The 24,908-nt window shown below is 34.2% G+C and overlaps 4 protein-coding genes across 4 annotated transcripts; 3 read left to right on the forward strand and 1 right to left on the reverse strand.

Moving 5' to 3' along the window:
* The first annotated feature begins 1,944 nt into the window (after window positions 1-1,944).
* LOC7472680 (putative cyclin-A3-1) lies at window positions 1,945-4,358 on the forward strand. Its single transcript, XM_002301121.4, has 8 exons — window positions 1,945-2,500; window positions 2,576-2,808; window positions 2,915-2,990; window positions 3,106-3,182; window positions 3,307-3,340; window positions 3,447-3,596; window positions 3,672-3,806; window positions 3,905-4,358. Exons 1-8 carry the CDS (start codon window positions 2,180-2,182, stop codon window positions 3,968-3,970), a joined length of 1,092 nt encoding a protein of 363 aa, XP_002301157.2. The 5' UTR covers window positions 1,945-2,179; the 3' UTR covers window positions 3,971-4,358.
* A 478-nt stretch (window positions 4,359-4,836) lies between these two features.
* On the reverse strand, window positions 4,837-6,570 carry LOC127904943 (zinc finger protein 7-like). Its single transcript, XM_052450153.1, has 2 exons — window positions 6,485-6,570; window positions 4,837-5,140 (listed from the first exon to the last, which is right to left on the reverse strand). The coding sequence occupies exons 1-2, from the start codon at window positions 6,568-6,570 to the stop codon at window positions 4,837-4,839; spliced, it is 390 nt and encodes a 129-aa protein (XP_052306113.1).
* A 7,848-nt stretch (window positions 6,571-14,418) lies between these two features.
* On the forward strand, window positions 14,419-17,155 carry LOC7462855 (cytochrome P450 81C13). Its single transcript, XM_002301122.4, has 2 exons — window positions 14,419-15,453; window positions 16,327-17,155. The coding sequence occupies exons 1-2, from the start codon at window positions 14,539-14,541 to the stop codon at window positions 16,942-16,944; spliced, it is 1,533 nt and encodes a 510-aa protein (XP_002301158.4). The 5' UTR covers window positions 14,419-14,538; the 3' UTR covers window positions 16,945-17,155.
* Window positions 17,156-21,338: 4,183 nt separating this feature from the next.
* Window positions 21,339-22,087, forward strand: LOC7462856 (MFP1 attachment factor 1). The gene has a single exon (XM_024594525.2). The coding sequence runs from the start codon at window positions 21,437-21,439 to the stop codon at window positions 21,917-21,919; it is 483 nt and encodes a 160-aa protein (XP_024450293.1). The 5' UTR covers window positions 21,339-21,436; the 3' UTR covers window positions 21,920-22,087.
* Window positions 22,088-24,908: the final 2,821 nt, after the last annotated feature.

Consider the following 24,908-nt stretch of genomic DNA (forward strand, 5'->3'; position numbering starts at 1 on the left):
GAAGTTGATGATAGAAAACATATATCAAATTAAGACAAATGAGAGATATTTGTGAGTTTTGTTTTTCATGTTTTAAATTGGAATATATATATGAGCTCTGAGTAGAGACATGAATGTTTTCATTCCACAGCAGTCATTGTAAAGACCGAAGGCTTCTGAGTTCGATTTTGTTATCATGAAAAAAATATTATCCCAAAGGGATAATTATAAATTAAAAGAAATCCAGTTAGATAGAATAAGATAACAACAAATCCTTTCATTCGTTCAAGAATACAATTTCGTATACTGAGACCAGTATTTTGAACTTGGATGATTTCCGCCTCGCGGGGACAAAATTTACTCTCCTAATTCTTTATTGAATTCAATTGTATAAAAACAAATGCACAAATAAATTTATATTTTTTTTATTAAAATAGTTTTTTTTATTGATTTAATAATACGATATAAGTAAAATAACATAAAAACAGAAAAAAAATGACATATTTTTACTATATATATAAACTCAACAGAGAACAATATTTAAAAAATTAAAAAATCTGAAATGATAATGTGAAAATAAGAATTTGGGCTTAAAGTTTACCCCATGTATGCTTGAGCTCAAGTCCAGGCCTGTTTAATTTATTTATTTTTTTAAGATATGGTTAATATGCCAATACTTTTAATATAGTGTTTGGTTAATAATTTGTGACAAAAAAGATAAAGAAAGTAAAGATAAAACATGTTTGATTTAAAAATTAAAGATAAAAACTTTTTTAAAAAAACATGTCTTGTTATAACTTTAGAGTGAATTTATATATTTTTAAAATTGGAGGTATGGAAGAGATATATCACTAAAAACAATATTTTTTATTCCTAAAATATCATTGTAAAAAACTCTTAATTCAAAAATCACCCAACAAATACATGCAAGGATAAAAATGATTATTATCATAGCTTTAAAATTGAATTAGAAGGTCGATCCATGGCAAAGCCCGAGTCACGGGTCGAGATCTGAGTCACTGGTTGGGTTGACCCAAGTCAACATAAAAATAAAAACGGTTATTATCATAGTTTGAAATCCGACTTGGGGGTCGACCCGAGGTAAGGCCCAGGTCATAAGCGAGGTTTATCGTTGACCTGGTTCAATATAAGAGCAAAAGTGATTGTTATTATAATTTTAAAATTAACTCGGGTTGAGGCCCAGGTCACGTGCCAGGAGGGTTAGTACGAGTTGACCCGGTCAATATAAAATAAAAATGGCTATTATCATGTTTTAAAAATTTGATTTGGGGGTCAATCCGACATAAGAGCCGAATCACATATCAAGAGGATCAACTCGGGTCAATATAATGAAGAAAATTGTTATTATATATATATATATATCAAAATAACATATTTTTATTTTTTAAAATTTATTTTTGATATTAACACGTTAAAATGATTCAAAAAACATTAAAAAAATTAATATTTTTTTTATTTTTTCATGAAACATCATTTAGAATGTAGTTAGAAATAAACCCTTACTAGTTCTATGAAATAGATGAAATCCGAGTGGCCTCTGGGGGTGTTTGTATTTTATACACGAGGACACTTTTCTTTAAGGTGGGTAAACTTGAAGGCATTACTGTTATGGTGCCTTAAAGTAACTGATTTAATTAATTTATTTTTTTAGAAAAAACAAAAATAAAGAAGGGGGATTAGAGTTTGGAAAGTGGAATGCAATAAAAATATCAAACAGCTGCGAGGAAATGACTAGAGAAGGCTCCAAACAATTCTGAAAAATCTCACCAAAAGAAGACCCGCCTCCCTCCTCCCTCCTCCCTCCTTTGACATGAAAAATGAGAGCCGCCTACAGCATGCCTCCCTCCTTTGACATGAAAAATGAGAGCCGCCTACAGTATGCCTCCCCTCCTTGGGTTTGGTTTTTAAAATTCAAAGCCAACCCCCAAAAAACCGCAAAACGTAAAATCTCCAAAACCTCAAAAATAAAAACACACAAAACCGTAACAAGCGCCAAGTCCCCTCTTTTCAAAAACAAAATACATGGCGCTTTCTCTTACATTCCCTCTCTCCACCATTACAAAACCTCTCCCCCCTCACAATCACAAGCCCAAGCCCTCGCCATCGCTCCTCTCTCTCTCTCTCTCTCTCTCCCTTATCTAAAAGGAGACTCTTGACTCAGTGAGCGAAGAAGTGTAAAATGAGTTCAATGGCAGAGCAAGAGAACTGCACCCGCGTTACTCGCGCTGCCAAAAAGAGGGCGGCTGCGCTGGCTTCCACGGAGGACCAACCCTTGAATAAGAAGAGGGTTGTGCTGGGAGAGCTTCCCAACTTATCAAACGCCATCGTTTCATCAAACGAGCCCCAGAAGCAGAAAGCAAAAGCAAAGCCAAAGGCAAGGAAGGGGGCTTCAACGAAGAAGGAGGGTGTTCTCAAAGAGGATGTTGATGGGAACCCTGAAGATCCCCAAATGTGTGCACCATATGCATCTGATATTTATGAGTATCTTCATAAAATGGAGGTAAGGGTTGGTTTTATGTGGTTTGAGTAGTGGAAATGTAATTAGGGTTTGTGTTAATTGGGGTTCATTTTTCAGGTGGATCCAAAAAGAAGGCCACTGCCTGATTACATTGAGAAGGTTCAAAAAGATGTGAGTCCCAATATGAGAGGGATTTTGGTGGATTGGTTGGTGGAGGTCGCAGAGGAATACAAGCTTGTCTCTGAGACCTTGTATCTTACTGTTTCTTACGTTGACAGATTCTTGTCTTTCAATGTTCTCAGCAGGCAGAGGCTTCAGCTTCTTGGTGTTTCTTCTATGCTTCTTGCCTCGTAAGACATGGGATCCCTTGAATTCTGTTCATATTCTTAAGTCTGGTTTGAGTTCTGTTTAATTAATTAATGTATTTTTTTGGTTTCATTTTGTTCTGGCAAGTAGAAAGTATGAAGAAATCAACCCTCCGCATGTGGAAGATTTTTGCTACATTACAGATAATACATACACCAAGGAAGAGGTAACTGAATATGCTTATTTTATTTGTTTGTTTTATGGGTTTAGATCTTCAGTGTTCATGCTCTGGTTGTCTGTTTGTCATTTTAATTAATGGCGGTTTATGTGTGATTGTAAAGGTGGTTAAAATGGAAGCTGACATACTTAAATCTTTGAAATTTGAAATGGGGAATCCTACGATAAAGACATTTCTAAGGTAAGATTTAAGAATGTTTTGATATAGCTCTTTTATCTACCTGCAATTAGTGATTTACATACTATGGAAGGTTCATTGTTTGATTGGCTGATTTTTGGTATTGTTTGTCATGCTGGTCTTGCAGGAGATTCACTAGGGTTGCTCTAGAGGACTACAAAGTAAGTGTGACCTCATTCTTCTTTATTGAAGGTTACTAGTTTGTATGCTCGGTACTGTAAAGTATTTCTTATTGTTGTTGACTGGTGTAATCTTTGCCTTCTGCAGACTTCAAATTTGCAGCTTGAGTTCCTCGGATTCTACCTTGCTGAGTTGAGCTTGTTGGATTACAATTGTGTGAAATTTTTACCTTCTTTGGTGGCTGCTTCTGTTATATTTCTTACAAGGTTTCTGATGCGACCCAAGACAAATCCTTGGGTATGTAATTTCAGGGCTATTAATTTGTATTGGCAATCAATTTTGGATTGCAGTTTCTAATTTTTGTTCATACAGAGTTCAACCTTGCAACAATACACTGGATACAAGGCAGCGGATCTAAGGGAATGTGTTCTCATCATACATGACTTGTATTTGAGTAGAAGAGGAGGTGGATTGCAAGCTGTAAGAGAAAAATACAAGCAGCATAAGGTATGGTTAATTTCTGTCAAAACTACCCAGGATTTTGAGTTGAATTCTCGCACTGTAAAAAGGCATTTTGTTTACATTGAATTTTTCTTCTGGGACAGTTCAAGTGCGTGGCAAACATGCCTTCCCCGCCAGAGTTACCAGCTTTATATTTCGAAGAGGTTTAAATGCAACAGTTGGCCTGTTCATTATATGTTTCGGGTTATGACAAGTGATGGAAATGGCTACCCACTCAGGAAGCCCTAGAAGTGTGGATTCGTAACACAAACCATGCCATTTTGGATTTGCTATAAAATCTTGATTGATATTTGGGAGACTACTGGAAGTGAATTGTTGGCCATGTGGAATGAACTGTGGTTCTGATGCTTGGGGACTTTTACCTGGAGTATGAAAGGCATTTTTAACATCAGCAGTTGGGAACTGTGCTTTGCTAACTCTTCTCACTGGTAGAATATTTGAATCTCCTACGGAGGTCTTGTAAATATTAAATTTTTTGTTTTTGGTTCTAATATTAGATTGCTAAATGGTCATTATGAGAACGTGAATTTTCTCTTATGCTGGAGTATCGGAATGGTTTATATCCCATATGCTTCAAAATTGGTAAATATGAAGCCTCACCTTTGTCTCATGAAAGTCAGATTTATACTAAAATTGTTTTTAAGAGAACAAAACTTTAATGGTGCAAAAATGAATGCGCAACGCCCTAATGGCATACTGATTACTGCAGAGCAGAGAAGTACTTAACCATTATTACCAAAGCCTAAATCTCAGACTCAAATGGTTTTTTCAATATAAACCAGGTGGAGGTGGCTCTTGCGATTCATTTTTGTTCTTCCAGCAAAACATCTACTCAAGGATTTAGACTCTTCATACTCGCACTTTGGCTGCCAATTGCTACTGATTTAATAAAAATTAGTTCAATAGGAAAGTCTTGTAACATAAGGATTTTCATTGAATTGTGGAAAAATAATTTGTAGTGTTAAAGCCGTAGGGATAGGTCAATGTTAAGCAGCGCTGATGGTTGTATGTGTTCTTATACCATGTGAAAACTACCTGGCCGTTCTCCTCTCGTTGCTTCCACAGGCGCAATTGCTTTCTGGGTCACCCCAAATCCCTTGTCATCGTTGTTGAATCTTGCTATCCAAGGACCCCATTCCCTATTTGTTTCGTGGACAAGTGAATGGGGCTGACCGCCAAGTGACTGGAATATTGTTTTACCAGCAAGCACACCGATCATTGCCATATGCCTCTCCCACTGGTACCTTTCGATTGTTCCTCTCTCCCTCTTGTGGGCATTCTGGTGCCCACCAAGTGCTTGTGAGCTATAGAACTTTCTCCTGCAGAGTTGCACGAGAAAACTTTGCTGGCAGTGAATTTTGATTGTGAACCTTGCTCAATATCCATAATGCAGCTGTTCCTGCCAAGACCCAAGTTCAACCGTTCATTTGAATTAACTTCTTCAGTATCTCTGGCGTAACCATCGCTAAATGTTTTATCATTCTGGTTGACTGATGGTCCCGTTAGTTCCATGTTCTGAAAAATATCTTAACCGTCTATTGATTTGAAAGGAGGCTAACATAGTCATTTATGTCAATATTACCCATGTTAAAGCTTAGCATTCACATGTTGTTTCCTGTCTATATTCCTCCTTTTGCATTGAACCGGTCTGATTTGAAGCAACTTTATGATTCGAATTTGGCAACCACGCATAAATTCCAACACTGTCATATCATGATCAAAGTTATACCGGTTGCCCGCCATGATTGTTGGTTACTTTCCCCAATGTTTGCTGAACGATCCCGGAGTTTGATTATGTCCTGGTAGCGTTTTTGACACTTTAATGCACAGAATTTATTGGCAGTCCTCAGTTTGCCAACCATCAACCTTTAACTGCTCAATAATTTATGATCTTGGATTAATCTGTTAGTAGAATTTTCAAGTTCTTATTGAAATCACTTGAATCATTGCAAGAGACGTATTGATTAATCAGAGTGGTTGAAGAAGGGAACAGCTAGATGATGCGCAAAGAGACCAGTAGTAGCCAAGCTTAAGGAGCACAGAGTTCTGCACAACTACTTCTGCGGAACTTAAGATCATGCTGCGTACCTTTTCATCCCTGGAACTTCAATAGAAATTTCTTTTTTGCCAGACATGTCAAACTTGTAGGAAAATTACCATGCATGTAAAACTAACGGATGATTTGTTCATTCTAACCAGGTTTTATTTGCTAATTGCAATGATAAGAGGCGTACAGGGGTATATTTCCTTTGACCTCGAGGAACATTTCGCCTTCCTTCGTCCTAGTGGGCTCGTGCATTTGTCTTATACAGGGCAAAGTGCATGGAGAACGCACATAGAATCAATAGTATTCCTGAGGAAACAGGAAGAGCCCAATTCTACACTCGCTTTAATATGCTGGTAAGGTGCTGACAATGGAAGCTCCCATGTCACAACATGACCTGGGTGGTGGGTGGATTGATGACTCAGGAGGTTGGAGCAGAGAGTTGTCTAATCGAAACGGTGCCTTATCCACAAACGAAGCAATGACTTTGTTCTGGGTTCAGTGACTCTGGCGGAAATTAGGGCAGATTCTTTTATATGGAATGCACAAAATCACCATGACTGCTGTTATATGGTCCTCTATTTTCCCACCCCTTTGCCCCAAACACGTCGTGGCATACCATGAAATCGGCACCTTCTTTGGAAAATCATCATTTGCCATGAGTGCCAGTGCCGCAGAAGCAGCCAAGATTGTGACTGCCGCCATGATTAGCACCAGAAAGTTGAGACCTACCTAAAACTGGCATAGCCTGCCTAACTATGCATATTTTCCTCAATACTGCGGGAGATAGCCTAGTGCCATGTGTTTCGGAGAGCAATAGATGTGTAAATTGGCTAGCTAAACATGTCCACCTCACCTCTAGTGGGGTGCCTTGAGATTTTATTAGAAAACTTAGGCTGGAGTTTCTTTTCCTAAAAATTGTGTTGCGTAATCAGGGGTTGTTTTTGTCTTCCTTCGCATCTGGAAAAGGAAAAGGGATCCAAAACACCAACTGCTGTAATGAAAAGCGTTTTGACTATTTTTGTTTATAGGCATGTTTATTTTTTTTAAAAAAAAATATTAGTCAAATAATACAATTTAGAATATTTTTTTTACTATAATTTATATATGTTATTATTTAAAAACATAATATTTAATCTTTTCACTATGTGATATTAAAAAAGATTATAAACGAAAAGAGAAAAATAAATAAATAAAAAAAATCATGGAGGCGCATTAAAATTTCAATTACAATACCGCTAATATCTTCATATAAATTTTGATGAAATGAATTTAATAACACTACTAATATATATTTTATATATATATACATAATTGATTGAATACACGCGCGCGCGCGCAAGAAGACGTGCCCGCGCGCTGCCGCGGACTTATAAAACAAATGTACTTGATAGTTTTATAATTGTGAACTAGCACTAGATAAGTAATAGAAATTAAAGGTATGATGAAGCAAATATTTCATGATGGAAAAAAAAGTTGTGTTGGTGATAAAAATAACTTAGAGATTGAACAAAATGATTTGTAGCAATCTACAGTGTTTTGTGAGGAAAGATACAATGCTCTCGCCACATGATTTAGCTTTTCAGTTAATAAAAAGCAAAAAAATTTACAAAGCTAAATTCTCTACCAACTTAATATTAAAAAAAAAAACCAACAAAGATAATTTTGGAAGGAAAAAAATCCATGAGAAAAAAACATTGCAGTAATTAACAATGTTTTGTGAGGAAAACTATAACGCTTTTCCCAATAAAATAAAATAAAAAACCATTTAAAGAAATATTGTAGCAATCCACAGTGTTTTGTGAGAAAAACTACAATGCTTTCCTCATATGATTTAGCCTTATTGTAATTATAATTCTTAACCAACTCAATATTTAAAAAAAAATCGACAAAGATAATTTTGGAAAAAATTATAAAAAAATCACATGGAAAAACAGTGCAACAATTCACAGTGTTTTAAAGAAAAATATTACAAAGCTAAATTCTTAATCGGCTCAATATTAAAAAATAAATCGACAGGGATAATTTTAGAAAAAAAATAACAAAACAAACACAAAAAAAGAGAAAAAAATCATGTTGTAAACACTGTAGCAATTCATAGTGTTTTGTGATGAAAGCTACAGTGCTTCCTCACATGATTTAGCCTTATTTGTAATGACTTGTAATTGTAATTCACAAAAAACTCAATATTAAAATAATAAAATTGAAAAAGATAATTTGAAAAAAATTATAACAAAAAAAAAAACCATGCGGAGAGACACTGTAGCAATCCACAATGTTTTATGAGCAAAGCTGCAATGCTTTCCCCACATGATTAAGTTTTATTACAAAGTTAAATTTTAACCAACTCAATATTAAAAAAAATAAAATTGACGAAGATAATTTTAGAAAAAAATATTACAAAAAAAACACAAAAGAAACTGGAAAAAAACCATGTGAGGAAAAACTGTATCAATCCATAGTGTTTTGTGAGGAAAAACTTGTATTTACCTGTAATTGCAATTTTTAACCAACTTAATATTTAAAAAATAAAATTGACAAAGATAATTTTAGAGAAAAACATAACAAAAACAGAAAAAAACTATGTGGGAAAAAACATTGTAGCAATCAACAGTAATTTTCGAGGAATGTTACAGTGCTTTCCTCACATATTATAACTGTAATTTTTAATTAACTCAATATTAAAAAATAAAATAATAAAAGATAATTTCGGAGAAAACTATAAAAAAAAACCATGTAGAGAAACACTGTAGCAATCAACAATGTTTTAAAAAAAATTACAAAACTAAATTCTCAATCAGCTCCATATTTTAAAAAAAACCGACAAATATAATTTTAAAAAATAAAAAAATAAAATAGAAAAACTATGTGGAAAAACATCGCAGCAATCCACAATATTTTAAAGAAAAAAATTACAAGGCAAAAATTTTAACCAGGTCAATATTTAAAAAGTAAAATCAACAAAAATAATTTAAAAAAAAACAAAAAAAAATAAATGAAAAAAAAAAATTTGAAAAAAAAAATTTGAAAAAAAAAAGTTAGCAAAAAAAATTTATAATCCACGGTGTTTTTGGATATGGGAAAACAGTGATTTCCCCACACCCTTTAGTTATATATATATATATATTATTCGAATCAAACCGTAAAGTAGTTCAAATAAATCAGTTTTGGTCTAATGTAATTCAATTTATTTTTATTCCAAACCAATAAAACCAAAATTTCCAGACTACAGTGAACAAAGAAGATTTTATAATTCAGTTGAGCCAAATGGGATTCTTCGTTGCAATGGAAACACTCATAACAATAAACACACCAAATCATAAATTCCACATCCAATAATATAATTGTTTGAGAATTATTTGAGAAAAGAAAAGGAAGGATTGAGATTTGTTGGTTCAACAAGTTCTACTTGCACATCACACCTAGCTACGTATATACTGCATGCGTATCAACTACTGTCTAATATTAGGAATTATTTTTCTAGTTTGTGAAATATTTTCTTATACTTTGCAATGCAAGTCCAGGAAAAAAACTCGCATTCCTGTCTTTGCCTTCTTCCTGTCTCTTCACCCTTTAATGATCGCCTACATATTCTCTAGAACATGGCTACAGAGGCTAAGACCAGGGTTATGTCTCCGCATAGGCTAGAGTAGGAGGCCCACTCCGCATTTGGTCAATAGTTCCAGACCAATAAACAGACATGTATATGAACCCAAAAGTAAAATGGTCCAACACTGAGAGCTTTAATCAATTTCAGTTGGACCAAAATTCCAGCATGAAGTGGAGAAAGCTATATTTCAAATTTGCAATCCACCACTTGTCGGTAATCATAACGGCATCCAGTTCTAACCTTAAAATCTAGGAACTTGACTTAAATTCTCGGCTAACTTAATGATGTTTCCAACCCTTTCTTCTTCTTCTTCTTCTTCTTATTATTATTATTACTCCTCAGATTCTTTACTCTGTATTTTCATGCATCAACCTGTTCATTTATAAGGCTCTGAACAGCTAGGTTATTGGTTCCAAGTTCAATGGCCTCTCATTGTCAAAGTACTCGTCATGGCAAGCCACCAGTCACGGAGTGACACTAGGGAATCATTGGTCTTATATTACCAAAGAGTTTTCTTGCTTTTCTTGTACTCCATCATATTTGATTCCATATATTAAATGGTTATTAAGAAAGAACCGTTGGTTGGTTAAGTTGCGCTTGATTTGACCACTCAAAAACTTGTAATATAAGTAAAGATTATTGTAGGAAATAAGCTCCTTTATATCCTTAAAAAGCTTCGCACATTCTTGCCTTTCATTGCTATATAAACTTTGCATGAAGAAGAAAAAAGTGTCTGATTCCACTCCTTTTAAGGTGCCAGCTGATTCTTCTGGCTCTATATAAGTTGCTATAAATCGGAACCGTCGTGACCTTATTTTAGGGACTGAAGGCGAGAACAAAAGCAGAACAGATGGTAAAAAGATATCGTGAAATACAAAGGATAAAGGCAAATAGCAAAAAGTTGCTTCGTGAGTTGCGTCCTTTGCTTGCAGGGTATAGTAAACTCAATAACACACTACATAATCACTTCTTTCCTCCTCCTCGGGTTGCCACACAAAGCCATTTAACTTTATATCGCACTGCCTTTCTCTATCTAGCTTGTCCCATATCTAGCATTTCTCTCCCTAATTTGAAGCAGCAAACTCTCTTTTCTCACTCTCAGCTAAGATGCCCAAATCATTTATAGGCAGAAAAATGCACTATCAACAGTCCCCTCGAGTCTTTGTGTTGCAGAAGCCAATGGTTATACTTCTTCTTGTACTGTTCGTCTCAGGAGACCGGAAAGAAGAGACAACGGTGAATGTTCATGGCTTGCAAAACCAGCAGCCGCCAAGTAGCACAGAGAAGCAGCAACGTTTAAGGCACTCATTTGATACGTTCTTTTCAAGCAAAAGAAAAGTTCCAAATGCTTCAGACCCTCTTCACAACCGCTGAGCCAGGTCTTGCTGTTAGTTTCTCAAGGAGGAGTTACTCTTTGGCCTCTTGGGAAATTGAAGATTAATTTTGTTGCTAGTTCTTGAGAGATTAGAGCTACAAGATGTGAAAGGAAACTTTGAGGGTCATCTACTAGATGCTTCAATCACAATTCTACTAATTAGGCTGCATCTTGTCAATGATGGTGATGTTCGCGGGTCATTTGAAAGCTAGGTTGCAATTTTCTGCTCGAAAAATGTGTGTGTTTTCAACTTTAGCTGGTCCTTTTGGACTTATGATCCGTATATTTTGTCTCTTGATACCAAGTGTCTGTAAAATATATATGAACCAGCGATCAAGAAACTTGTTGTCTATGAGTAACTCTTTTGTGAATGTTCTCTATGAGTAACTTTTTTGTGGGGCCGGTAACTTTTATCCACTCCATCGTTGTCTTTTCTATGCGCGAGGAGTTCCTTTCACCCTTTTCCCCTTCTTCTCTAGCTTTATTGTTGCGTTTCACTTTTCCCAAGCTTTATTGTCTTTTTAATAATTCTAAAAGGATTTGATATCGTGATAAAATCAATGGATTTTGTAGTCGTACTCAAAATCTCTGGCTATATATTTCTTTCAAGCAGGACGCACGCCATGCCATCGATGTCTCAAGGAAAACGACTTCAATTTTATATGAACCCAAGAGTCAAGGACAACAAGCATTTTGCCCAGACAGAAGCCCATAACGGCAGCCCAAGATTCCCCGAGCCCATTCAAAGAGATAGTTGCGTGCATCTTTAATTTTTCTTTTATTTTGCTACATCTTTAGTAATCTGAACTATCTATAATTTGGTAATAGTTGGTATGCTAATAGTGCAATTATCCCTAACCTATCTATAATTTGGTAACTCATTTCTACTTGTTTAAAATGTTTGATTCTGCAAAAGCAAGAGGTTCATATCGTCATTAGAAATTTAGAACACTACTTAATGGGAAAGAAATTATCTTGGGCAGTTCCCATTCCCAACTATGGTTCCTAAAGAGAAATTTGCTTGTGTTCTTCTCGGAGCTTTATGCCACTAATCTTTAGATTCTCCGATTTCAGCCCACCGGAGATTTGCTTGCTGGCAGTTTTCAAATTTTAGAAAGGAGGATAGCTGCGCTCAATTTGTTGATTATTTTACCACATTAAATTTACCCAAGTCGCTGTAAGAATAATGATTTCTAACATCAAATCCAATGCAGTTATTAAATCTTCAATATCTTTATTTGCATTCAAATAAATGTAAAATGTGAAGATGGTCTAAACGACAATGAACTAAATTATTCTTCACTGACGATTTTTTTTTTCTTCTGCTAAAAGGACAGACGGGAGACTCTTTTTAAGTTTGAAGTTCGGACCAGTGGCCAGGAACAGGATAGAAATAGAGTAGTGTTACGCTCTATACTGTATAAAGATGTCCATAAAATTAATCTATGTTAACTTGATTATATTATTTTGATGATAATAATAAAAAAAAAACCAAACTATAAATTTCAAGGTTTAGTAATCTAATATCAAATAATAAAAAAAAAATTTAAAAAAAAACATTGAAGAAAAAACTCAAATTAACTCTACTAACTTATCAAGCGTGATATAAGATTGAGATTAAAAAAATTTTTTAAAAAAAACTTAGAAAAAAAAAACCAAAGTTAAATCAATAAAAAAATAATGAAAAAACCCTAAGCCAACATGTGTAAATTTGACTAATCCACACCCGAGATAATCCTGCATAAATGAAAGTGAAAAAAAAAACAATAAAACTCAAGAGCCAATAGTTTAGTGCCAAAGAATAAGATAAACAAATTAATTTTAAAAAAAACCAAGTAAGTCTCAGTTAAATTGACTAACTCACGTACTGGGATATGAAGTAGAGATAACCCCGCAAAAATAAAAGCATAACAAATCACGAAACTTAATTCCTAAAAACTTAATGTCGAATGATAAAATCGATAAAAAAATTAATTTTTAAACAGGACTTAAAAAAAAATCAAAGTAAAACCGTGCTAATCTCAGTCTCATGACTTGACTAACTCACGTACCGGGATATGAGGTAGAGATAACCCCATAAAAATAAAAGCATAACAAATCACGAAACTTAATTCCTAAAAACTTAATGTCGAATGATAAAATCGATAAAAAAATTAATTTTTAAACATGACTTAAAAAAAGATCAAAGTAAAACCGTGCTAATATTCAAAATTCGTGACTTGAGTCATGAGACTGAGATTACTTCATTTCATAGAAGGAAGACATGAAAATAATGAAGCAAAATTCTTAATCATAAAAATTAAAAATCAAAACAAATAAAAATAAAAACAATAAGGATTAAATCTTGCACATAAAATATGTGATAGAAAATAATTAGGGATTTAATTGAAAATTTAAATAAATAAAGAAAAGGATAAAAAAACAATTAAGAAAATAAGGATCAAAATTAGATATAAAATTAAATGAAATAAAATGCTGAAGGACATAATTGAAAAAAAATAATCTAGCAAAAAATAAAAAAATAACAATAAAAAGAATGAGGACCAAATCAGATACAAAAAGTAAATAAAATTAAATATTGAGCGATGAAATTAAAAAAAAAAACAATAAATTTCAAATAACATCAAATCAAAATAAATAAAAACAAAAAGAATAATCATAAAATTTTAAAAATTAAAAAACAGAGGATACAACTGAATCTTTTAAGCTTCAGCATGGAAACCAAAGTCAAGAGAGATAATAGAAGGGGAGGAGAAAAAATTTCATCGCCATCGAGCCATTGCGAATCATGCCATACACGCCTTCCATTGGCTTCACCACCACTACGAGCACCGAATGGTACGGTGGTTGGTTGATTTTTGCCATCATGCGACTCCCTACGTGCATTCAAAATGGTGCGAGGGATGATGACGTGCTGATGCTTGTTATACACCGTAAGCATATTTTATTTATTTAATAATATCCTAACACATTAAATTACTAAACAGCCGTTAAGGACTTCTAAGTAATACAAAAAAAATCATATTACAAGCAAAATACCTTTCTAACCAGCCTTGGAATTTTTTGAAATCAATGTTAAACCCATCATTTCACTGTACAAAATATAAAAGACAAAAAAACAGTTATTTACTAGTTCAATATTTTGCAATTTCCGAGAGTATTTATATAATTTAACTGTGCAAAGAACATAAAAAAAAAATCCCTTGTCAAAAGGCTTGATTTAACAAAAAATAATTTAACTATGGAAGATAAAATAAATCGATTAAATTATCCTCATGTACAAATGAATATTAGATTTTATATAATTTTTTTTTATTAATATAAATGTTTGGTTCAACTACTCCCACCAAACTTAAAATTAAAAAAATAGAATTTACACTTTAAACTAGGCAATTGTTTTGTACAAGAAGAAAAAAATGAAAGACAATTCACTGTCTAACGTGTCACACTAAAACGCATATCTGTTTTAGTGTTTTTTATAATAATAATTATAATGTTGCCTGCTAATGGACAAGCAGAAAACGTCATTATGCACGTAGTTTTCACTCCTCTGGAATAGTACAAACGGTGATTGGTATTCTTTTTTATTTATTGGAAAAACAGTGTTTCCTTCTGGTAGAGAAAAAATTCAAGGCCCTTACCTTGTTATCTTCTGTGGGAGCCTCCTGTACATCTTCCCTGCCTTCTTATGTTTGAAATGGAAAGCTTGTACCATCACCTAGCTCTCCTGTTCTTTCTTTTCCTTGTTGTTAAAATTCTGTTCCGTCAAAAGCAAAACCTGCCCCCTAGCCCTTTTGCTCTTCCAATTATCGGCCACCTACACCTCTTTAAGCATCCCCAGTCACTACAGACTCTCTCATCACAATATGGTCCGATCCTGTTCCTCAAATTTGGTTGGAGGTCTACCCTTGTGGTGTCTTCACCATCTGCTGTTGAAGAATGTTTCACCAAGAATGACATAATATTTGCAAACAGACCCCAGTCCATGGCTGGGGATCACTTGACCTACAATTATACTGGGTTTGTGTGGGCACCTTATGGTCATCTTTGGCGAAGCCTACGCCGTATTTCTGTGATTGAATTATTCGCATCAAAGAGCCTCCAAAAGTCTTCAATTATTCGTGAGGAAGAAGTTTGCTCCCTGCTTCGCAGACTGTTGAAAGCCAGAAATGGTGTTACAGCGAAGGTGGACTTAAAGTTTTTGTTTTCTCTTCTAACATGTAATGTCATGATGAGACTGGCTGCTGGAAAGCCTTGCATCGATGAGGAAGTTGCTGGTACAAAGGTGGAGAAACAATTATGTCAAGAATTTAAGGAGAGATTTTCTCCTGGCCTGGGGATGAATATCTGTGATTTTATCCCGATTTTAAGGTTGATTGGTTACAAAGGGCTAGAGAAAAGTATGAAAAAACTGCAGAGTAGTAGAGATAAGTATTTGCAGCATCTGATAGATGAAATTCGGATGAGGAGAACAAGTTCTTCCTCCAAAACTGCTGAACAATGGAAAAGAGAAGGGAAGAGCTCAGTGATTGAAACTTTCCTGTCTCTGCAAGATTTGGAACCTGAATTTTTGACGGATACAGTTATCAAAAATGTTCTAGTGGTAAGCCGCTTGCATTATTTTTTCTCTATTTTACCATTGGGGAGCGTATTGGTGACCAATCATATTGTTACCGATTCTTACGTTTAGTTCAGTGGTGAGTGAGCTGTGGTGGTGTTTTTCAGACAAAGCATTTAGTGCCTCAGGTGCCATTTCTTACAATTAAGTGTTTTCGTAATCTGAGCCCAATATCCCTGGAATTAATTTAGAAGCAAGGCTTTCGCGAAAGAAATTTACGTAAGGAGTTAAGTAGAAGTCATTCCGTTGTTTTGGTGGTGGTGGCAGTTGAAAATGTTGAGCAGATGCCCGCTCTTTTATCTAAACGTCATAGTTCACACTTGATACCCATCTTTACCCTGTTTTAGTTCCGCCAAGTTAAACTACGAAAAATTTGGTCATAATCGTGCACTAATCTGAAAATTTTCTTGAATCAAACCGTGAAGCTGTTTTCACTGATCACTGATGCATTAGTGCATGTGTAAAATTTTCTTGAATTCAGTACTTTACGATTGAGGCAACTCTTGTTTGGCTGGCACTTGGTACCAGAGGTGATATAACAGCATCATGCGTCATTTTTAAGACCACACGATATGAGTGGCCATGAACCCCTTACCCTCATCTCCATCTAGCATCATCAGTTTGAACTTTTGAATTCCACGCACCATGATTTTTCTTCAATGAACTGCAACATAAATTTGAATAGAAAAAGGAAAAGAATAAAAACCATGACATGGGTGTGTTTTGATATCCAAAAAGGTGTTTAGCTCTCTAAAGGGATGGGAATATTTCAATGTGCAGAAAATTAATTATTGTCAAAACACTAGGAGTATTGGCCAAAGTTCTTAACTCTAACATTGATAAAGCAATGTGTATCAGATGATGTTTGTTGCTGGCACGGAAACATCAGCAGTTACTTTGGAGTGGGCAATGGCACTCCTCTTGAATCATCCAAAAGCAATGCAAAAGCTGAAAGCTGAGATTGATGAGCATGTTGGGCATGGGCGTTTGCTGAACGAGTCAAATATTGTCAAGCTTCCCTACCTTAGGTGCGTCATAAAGGAGACGCTTAGATTATATCCTCCAGCTCCCCTTTTGCTGCCTCATTTTTCATCTGGAGCTTGCACTGTTGGGGGATTTGATATACCGCAAGGCACAACGCTGGTGGTGAATGCTTGGGCCATGCATAGAGATCCCAAACTCTGGGAAGAGTCCAATGAATTCAAGCCTGAAAGATTTGAGGCTGGTTTAGGAGAGCAAGAAGGTTTCAAATATATTCCGTTTGGAACCGGGAGGAGAGTTTGCCCAGGTGCTAGCATGGGTTTGCAGATGGTTTCAATTGCCTTAGGTGCTCTCGTCCAGTGCTTTGAGTGGGATAAGGTTGCACCGGTGGAGGACATGAGCCATAGTCCTGGAATTAGTTTGTCTAAAGTCAAGCCATTGGAAGCATTGTGCTGTCCACGCGGTGATTTGACTACCCTCCTTTACCATCCTTAGAGGGGGTTTGAAGGTTCTCTTCTCGCCTGGCATTGGGCTTGAACGTCAAGTGAATGGCCTTTCCCCCACCTTCACAAGGCCGTATTACGTTGATGCTGTTGGCATTCCTTCTGAAAGTTTATCTGTGTGTAATCTGTTCTGTATAAATGCCGATGCTGTTATGGATAACTAGCTATTTAAATGCAATTAGAAGTTACATTATTTTCTCTTATTTGAATGAGTTAAATAATAATAATAATATATAACAAATTATTTTACAATATCAGCCTATCAGGTACTAATACATTTTTGAAGTAAATAGTTATTTAAATGTTCATATTTTCAAACGTGATTAATCAACTGATTTTTTTATTATTTACTTTTCATTCTCTTTAATCTTTAACTTTTTTACAATTATTTTATTTTTATTTTTAATATTTTCTGTGTTTTTTTTCTCAAAACAATATCACATATTTAGGGTTAATTACGGCCCCATTTGTTTGCTGGAAAGTAGTTTCTTTTTAGAAAGTGAATTCCAGGAAAATAAATTATTTTCTGATGTTGGGTAGTGTAATGAAAAATAAGTTGGAAAACATTTTTCAGTGTTTAGTTATGTCATGGAAAATGAGCTAAAAAATAACTTATTAATGTTTTATTTTCTCAAGTTTATTAAAATAATGAGGAACAAATCTTACAAATTAAAAAGTTGAATGGGGATGAAATTGAAAAAAAATATAATTTCATAAATTATCTCAAATAAAATAAATAATAATCAAAATAATAGAAATAAAATCTAAAAAATAAAATAAAAATGAAAGATGAAGAAATTAAAATAATAATAATTAACATTTCATAAATTATTTCAAATAAAATAAATAACAATCAAAAGGATGAGGACTAAATTTGATAAATAAAAAAATTCAATAAGAAAATGATAAGGGAAAAGCAAATAACAATTATAAAAATGAGGATCAAAGTTAATATAAAAATTAAATTTTAAGAGATGAAATTGAAAAATAAATATTCAAAACAAAATATATATAACAATAAAAAGTTTGAGGATCAAATTTGATATAATCAGCAAATAATATGACTTTTCTAAATTTTTCACAACTTCTAGAAAGTGTTTTCTGCCCAAATTTTCCAGGAAAACACTTTTCTGGAAACCAAGCCAAATTTTTCTTTGACTGGAAAGTGTTTTCCATTAACCAACTTTTCTAATGGCAAATAAATACAGAAAAATTTAAAAAATAATTTTTCAAAAAATAAATTCTGAGAAATAAACATGCCTTATACTAAAATTCATTTGATTTTATTTCGTTTTGTTTTCATTTTAAAAAAAATTATATTTTATATTTTCAAACAATAAAATTTTTTAAATTATACAAAATACCTAAATTATCCCGTACATAATATGTAAAAATCTCTTACTTTTTCAATCTCTTCTCCTTCCTTCTTCTTTTCTCTGCTTTCCTTTCCTTTCCTCTCTTCATCTCCTTTTTGTTTCAATCAAAACCCTAGAACCCTATCGATTAAATAAGAAATCCTTCCCTTCTCTTCACCTCATTTTCCTCAGACCCGTTCTTTCTTTCACTCACTCAAGATCAAAGCAAACAGAGATTCACCGAAGCCCCATATCGATTCAATAGAAGGTAGATTAGGATTAATCAACAGGCTTAGGTGCACGAATCAAAACAAGTAGGCTGATTTAATGATATTAAAGCAATAAAATGGTGGGAGTTTGTCAATTGTCATGCCCGATTTTATAGTGGCACGTATTCTATCTGAAGAAAAGGCAGGTTCTTAAACCCTACAAGGTTAAGGTCATAGAGCGCTCATCTCTATGACTGAAAGAGAGTGGGGGCACATTCCGATTAAGACGAGGGAAATTTGCTTTTTTGGCTAAAGTAGCGGAAATTGCAGTGCTATTTAAGGGGAGCTTGTTCTATGATAAATAAACGACTCCAAATAAGAAAGGAGGTATAGCTGAGAAGAACAATAAGAGTAAGCATTCAGGTGCTGGTGCTATGACCTTAAAGGTGGAAGATCCTTCCCTGGTTCTAACCACCTTGAATGAAGAGTGGAAGAACAAAATGCAGAACATATCGGAGATGTTGGGTTCTAACAAAGAAGGGGGCGGGGGAGAGGAAATTCAAGGCCAAAGAATAAAAAAAGAAGGGCAGCACAAGATGGAAAACTAGAGGCAGGGCTAAGGTGCGAGTGGAGCATAAAAACAACAATAGTTTCATATAAAGGTCCCTTTTTAGAATGAAAGAAGGATCGGTAAAGTCAAGAAGCAGAGAGAGGCCAAAGATTCTAGCACAAGAGGCAAATTTTATTGGCTTGGTGGAAACATAAGAGAGGAGTGGAAGCCAAGTCCTCGGTCCTACAGTATTCAATACAATTATATCGTTAAGAATTGGCATGAAAACATGAAATTAAGTCAGGTTAACCATGGCTAAGAGCACCTTGCACCTTGGTTTTGCATTAAGCTTTACCTAAATCTGAGGAATAATCTTGGGAGATCAAAGAAGTGACTTTTTTGAAGGTGTCGATTTGTTTTTTGCTCTTGGTTATTTTTAGGAGTGAAGGAACTCTTTGTGGCTGAAAAGGTATGCAGATCTGCAGTAAAATCAACTTGGGAAAGGAGAGAACATTGAAGAAGAGAATCCCATCTTGGTAGCCTTCAACAAATTAATTTGATTTTTTTTTTTAATTTACTCAATCTAGAACTCCATCCTTGGTTTCTTTGTCTAGCCATCACCAAGTTTAGTGATTAATTGAAAAACAGGTTTTGAAATTACATGTTCGATGACACAAGTGATAATTATATGTTTGATGACAAAATTATAATATTAATATTGCACGACTCTTTAGTTATTAAGTAAATGAAATATAATAATAATATTATAAATAAATTAATATTTTTTTATTAACAATTTTTTGTGTGCCAGTGAAAGAATGTAAAGTGGTATATATGAAATTATGAATATATAAACGGTAGGATGTAAAATATCATTTATAAAAGAACGGAGGCAAAACAAACGTACCTGATATTTATAATTCTTATCCATAACTTCCAATATTAAATTAACACGTTAAACTAAAAAAAAATTAACACGTTAAATGAAGCCCTGTCCCAACTTTCGTAAAAGATAATAAGCAAATGAACCAGAATGTAGTGGCTCCCGCGCTTTTTGGACGGCGTATGAGTCGCCGTCAGGTTGCTAAACGTAGCCTTCTGCCATGGCGTTCAATTCGCTGCAGAATCTCCTTTTTGAAGTGGTGATGCGAGTTGTCGGAGAGGTTATAGTTTGGTTGATAACCTCTTGTTTTTTTTGATTTTTTTTTTCCCCTGGGTATGCCTTTTTATTTTTTAAATTAATTCTTCAATTGATTTATATTTTTTAATTATTATTTATTTTATTTTAAATAATTTATATAAGTAATTTTTTTTGAATTTAATCCATCTTCAATGTTTTTATTGGTTAAATTTGATCATCATTATTTTAATTGCTATTCTTTTTTATTTAGAATGATTTTTAAAGTTGAATTTCTTTTCGATTTTATCATTTTTATTTTTTTCATACAAATTATTATCCTCATTATTTTTATTGTTTTATTATTTAGACAAAAGGTTTTTATTAATGTTTTCTTTTTCAGATTTCAGACTTCAACATTAAATTTATTGGAAATTAAACTTCTTGATCGAGTTCAGGTCGGGTTTCATGAGTTATGAATTTGAGATATTAACCCGGGTTTAGAAGACTTGCTCGAGTTTACTTGTTTTTTATTTTTCTTTTGTTTAAGCTTATCATATTTTAGTTTCATCTCTGAACATTTCTTTGATCGAAGATTGAACTCTATTATATAATAATAATAATAATAATAATAATAATAATAATCCAGTTATTCCAAGTTTTTTTTTTAAAAAATTTAGTTTTTTTAATTAGATTAAATTAATTAATTAAATATTAAGATGAAATGCTAACTTCATAAATTTAGTTTATTTTTCATGTTGTTGCTTTGGAGTGCTTGCGATCTCTTTTAGTATAATCATTAAGTCTTTTATAGTGATATTAAAATCATTTTGGTGAGTTTTTTTTTTATTGAAAACTGGTATTTATAATGAAACAACGGTGAATTTTTAATAAACTGTTTTTTTATCTCGTTCCGAGTATGATGTTAGCATCTTATTTTTTATGGTTAAATATTTTTTTTTCTAGCTCTATTTACCTTAATTAAGTTAATAATCTAGATTTTTTTATATTTTATATTTTTTTAAAAACTCTTAATATTATTTTAGAAAAAAAAAATCATTCTAGTCAGATCTAAGGAGAACTGTCAACACCTCTCCTCACCTTACCACCTCCCGTAGAAGTTAACACCTCACCACACCAATTCCTCTCCACATTTCCCACAACCAAACACGACTTCATTTTATCCCTCGACCCCTCTCCTCCTCATTTCAAACACCCCCCCCCCCCCCCCCCCCCCCCAAAAAAAAAAAAAAATGTCCGACTCTGAAACTACAACCACCGTCTCCACCACTGCACCGCCTCCAGAGGACGATTCATCCGCGACGGATACAAAGAAGCAGGCAAGAAATGCCATTTCCTTTAGCATCTGGCCACTGACTCAGCGTACACGCGACTCAGTAATCACCCGCCTAATCGAGACCTTGTCAACGACTTCCGTTCTCTCCAAGCGCTACGGTACCGTTCCCCATGACGAGGCCTCCGAAGTCTCCCGCCGCATTGAGGAGGAGGCCTTTTCTGTTGCCACCTCCTCGTCATCGTCGGAGGATGACGGACTCGAGGTTGTCCAGCTTTACTCTAAGGAGATCAGTAAGCGGATGTTAGAGACCGTCAAGGCTCGATCTGAATCAAGCGCAAATGGTGATAATAGTGCAGCGAAGACGGTGAGTGCTGATGTGACGCCAACATCGGCGGCGAGCGAGGAGGTTTTAAGTTCTGTTGAGACTGAAGCAGCTTGATCTAATTAGGGGTTTTTAGCTTCAAATTTGGTATGTTTTTAGAGTATTTTTTTTCGTTAAAGTTTGGTGTTTACTATATTGAGATCTGGCTGTATTAACTTATGGATTTTGATGGTGATTACTCGATGATAATAATTTAGTAATAGTATTATCTAGGGTTTATTCTTATTCTTGTAGTTTTTGTGTTTAGTATTTGCTGGTCTATTTTTGATCATGATATCGGCAATGAATTGAAAATCTAGGTCTCATGAACATGTTCATCATTAATCGTTTTAGATGTATGCGCATATAGCACGTGTGTTTGTATGCACTTGCTTGCTCGTGTTAGGGATTTGATTTAACGGTGGGCTTAATGCTGTTTTATGTATTTAACTGTGGTTTCTTATTGATAAGCCCTTGTCTTTGATTTAAGTGCTCAAATTTGTGGCTTTACGGCTTTTCACTTCTACCCATATAGAATTTCAATTGCGGCATTTTATAGAATCTGTTAGAAATAAAATCACTATGCTAGATTGCGGCAGAGCAGTGAACAATTGAACACGTTGTGAAATGGGAAGAAGAAAAATGGCTGGGTCATGGAGATTGAACTTAGAGTCTAGAGTACCATTTTTGAAGAATTCAGTGAAGCGATATATAATGATATATAATGATATATAATGCATCGTCCATCTGCAGATTGATGTTTTCTCTTTTTCAGACAACATGATAGGCAAAGGGAAAAAAACTTCCCTTTTCTTAAATTTCATATACATGCTCAGTAATTTCCCCCCAATTTTAAATATCAATGTTTATCTTATCATAAATGAAAGTAATAAACTTTTGAGTTTAGGAATGGAATTTTAATGTTTGAAAAGAAAGAAATTTTCCATCCTTTTTTTGTTATATATAAAAGATAGTGATTTTATTGGTGATATAAATGAAATAAATATATCATCATCATCATCATTATTATTATTATAGCACAATAATACCAAAAACTAAAACCAGGATTATAATTTATTATATCAAAAGTAAGTTTGACAAAACACTTTATAATAATGGTGAATGATGGTGTTCCAAGTAGTGAGTAGTCTATAGGTTAGAAAAAACTTATTGAAACTTTCTAGCTGGGACCATCAAAGATAAGATCTTTTTTGTATATTAAGTACACAGTCGAGCTTAACGAATCACACTACTAGAATTTATTGATAAACAATCTCAACAATCCAAAATATTAAAAAGTGTCAATCTCTATTAAATGATTGTTGTGAGCCAAGGATGTCTTCCATCATCCAGTGCTGGGAGGATCATCTATTAAATGAGCAATGCACCTCATCACATCTTGTGAATCTACAGATTCTTGTAATATTTATTCGTACAATCATTGGTGTTGTGAGATGTCTATAAGAAAAACAATTCCTTTCGTTATGAGTGGGAAGACATTGTTAAGTCAACCGTTTATTACACATGCAATTCTCATGGGATGATGTTGTGTACTATAGGCTATAGCCTAATACAAATGCTGAGTCTTCAATTACTACCCGGACACCTCAGATCCTTTTGTTTCTCTAATTTCTAGATTGCAAGCTTTCATGGAGGAGTGTGGATATGAAATCTCTGTGCCGGGTGTTTTTTAAAATAATTGTTCTTTGGAAAGTGGAACTGGTGGAAGTTTCAATAGTAGACAATTTTATATTAATAATGTTTTCTATCATCTTTTCTGGTTGATTGAAGTTTCAACTTAGTTCCTATATTTATAATTGTTCCTGTATTATGCTTAGTGAATGGAAAGTGTTCTCCTCTCCTTTTTTTTTTCTGCACTATATAATGATCTTTCTGTTTGGCGGTTGTGAGGCAGTTTTCACTTTTGAGAATGGTTAGATCTTAAATGTGCCACCAATAATATCACTGCAGCACAAAAGGCAGCCATTTTTCGTTGTGTTTTCTGTAATTTAAATCATTTAGTATGGCTGCAGTACAATAAAAAAAAGCCTATCTCATGGTTCTGCGACTTCCACTTCTTCATCTGACATATTAATTTATGTTTTTCATATTTGTATTTTTGTTTTGACTGGATCCTCCTGGCGTACTTTCTCAAGCAAATATTTCTTGTTTGGTTTATATTTTTGTTTAAGCATGTATTGGTGTTGTACTCTAATCAATGATGACCTGCATCTCCACTTTACATTTACCCTTTAATATCCTGTTCTTCTGTTTCTTTGTCAGTGGAAAAGGTTTTTGTCCTTTGAATGGTGGATTACTTTTTGATCCTGTTGATTATGCTCATGATGTGTGTCATAGTAAATATATGATAACTGAGTTCATGAGTTGAAATGCACTCCAGTGCCTGGCTGCTTTGGTTTTAGGAGGATAAGCTTTAGGCGAAAGGTCAATGCTCTACCAATATTATTCCTTGGTGTATGTGCCTATTAGGTAGATAATATTTTGAATTTGAAGGCTTTGAAGTGCAGTGTTTGAGCATGCCATGTTGGATGTGAATGAGTTCCTGTCGTTTTCAAGGTGAGGGATATCTACACGGTGGTTTCGTGAACCCCTCAAACATGCTTTTACTATTACATTCCTTGCCTCTCAACCCTGCCTTTTCTATGGGTTTGGATCATTACAATTGTTTATGATGCTTAAGAAAGCTATCATGGAATAACTGGAATGTGTTTCTTAGGTTTCGGATTGACTTGTCCTGTTATCCCCCCCGTCTCTTTAGAGACATTTCATATTATTGTTCATCACAACCCGTTTGGCATTGTGGTTGGGGCTGTGTTTTGCCCCAACCACAGAAATATCCCGTTTATTTACAAAAAGCAACTGTGATTTGCATCTCACCCGCTGAAAACTGAGTTTTGAACCACGTATAACAAAAGGCTACAATTTGTAGCTTCTCACACCAGGGAGAAATCTGCTTCTCATTTGACCGTTACAAACCCACTCCATTTGAGAAAAATTACTTCTGATCTCCCTAACACCAGCTGCTCATTGTCCAAAAGAGAGACCT

Source organism: Populus trichocarpa, chromosome 2 (assembly GCF_000002775.5).
Source record: "Populus trichocarpa isolate Nisqually-1 chromosome 2, P.trichocarpa_v4.1, whole genome shotgun sequence".
NCBI classification, from domain to species: domain Eukaryota; kingdom Viridiplantae; phylum Streptophyta; class Magnoliopsida; order Malpighiales; family Salicaceae; genus Populus; species Populus trichocarpa.

Coding starts and splice junctions, on each gene's coding strand:
- LOC7462855 (XM_002301122.4), top strand. CDS start 14,539: ATGTTTGAAATGGAAAGCTTGTACCATCACCTAGCTCTCCTGTTCTTT. Junction 15,454..16,326: donor TTATCAAAAATGTTCTAGTG/GTAAGCCGCTTG, acceptor AATGTGTATCAG/ATGATGTTTGTTGCTGGCAC.
- LOC7462856 (XM_024594525.2), top strand. CDS start 21,437: ATGTCCGACTCTGAAACTACAACCACCGTCTCCACCACTGCACCGCCT.
- LOC127904943 (XM_052450153.1), bottom strand. CDS start 6,570: ATGGCGGCAGTCACAATCTTGGCTGCTTCTGCGGCACTGGCACTCATG. Junction 5,141..6,484: donor AAGAAGGTGCCGATTTCATG/GTATGCCACGAC, acceptor GCAACTCTGCAG/GAGAAAGTTCTATAGCTCAC.
- LOC7472680 (XM_002301121.4), top strand. CDS start 2,180: ATGAGTTCAATGGCAGAGCAAGAGAACTGCACCCGCGTTACTCGCGCT. Junction 2,501..2,575: donor AGTATCTTCATAAAATGGAG/GTAAGGGTTGGT, acceptor TTCATTTTTCAG/GTGGATCCAAAAAGAAGGCC. Junction 3,341..3,446: donor TTGCTCTAGAGGACTACAAA/GTAAGTGTGACC, acceptor TGCCTTCTGCAG/ACTTCAAATTTGCAGCTTGA.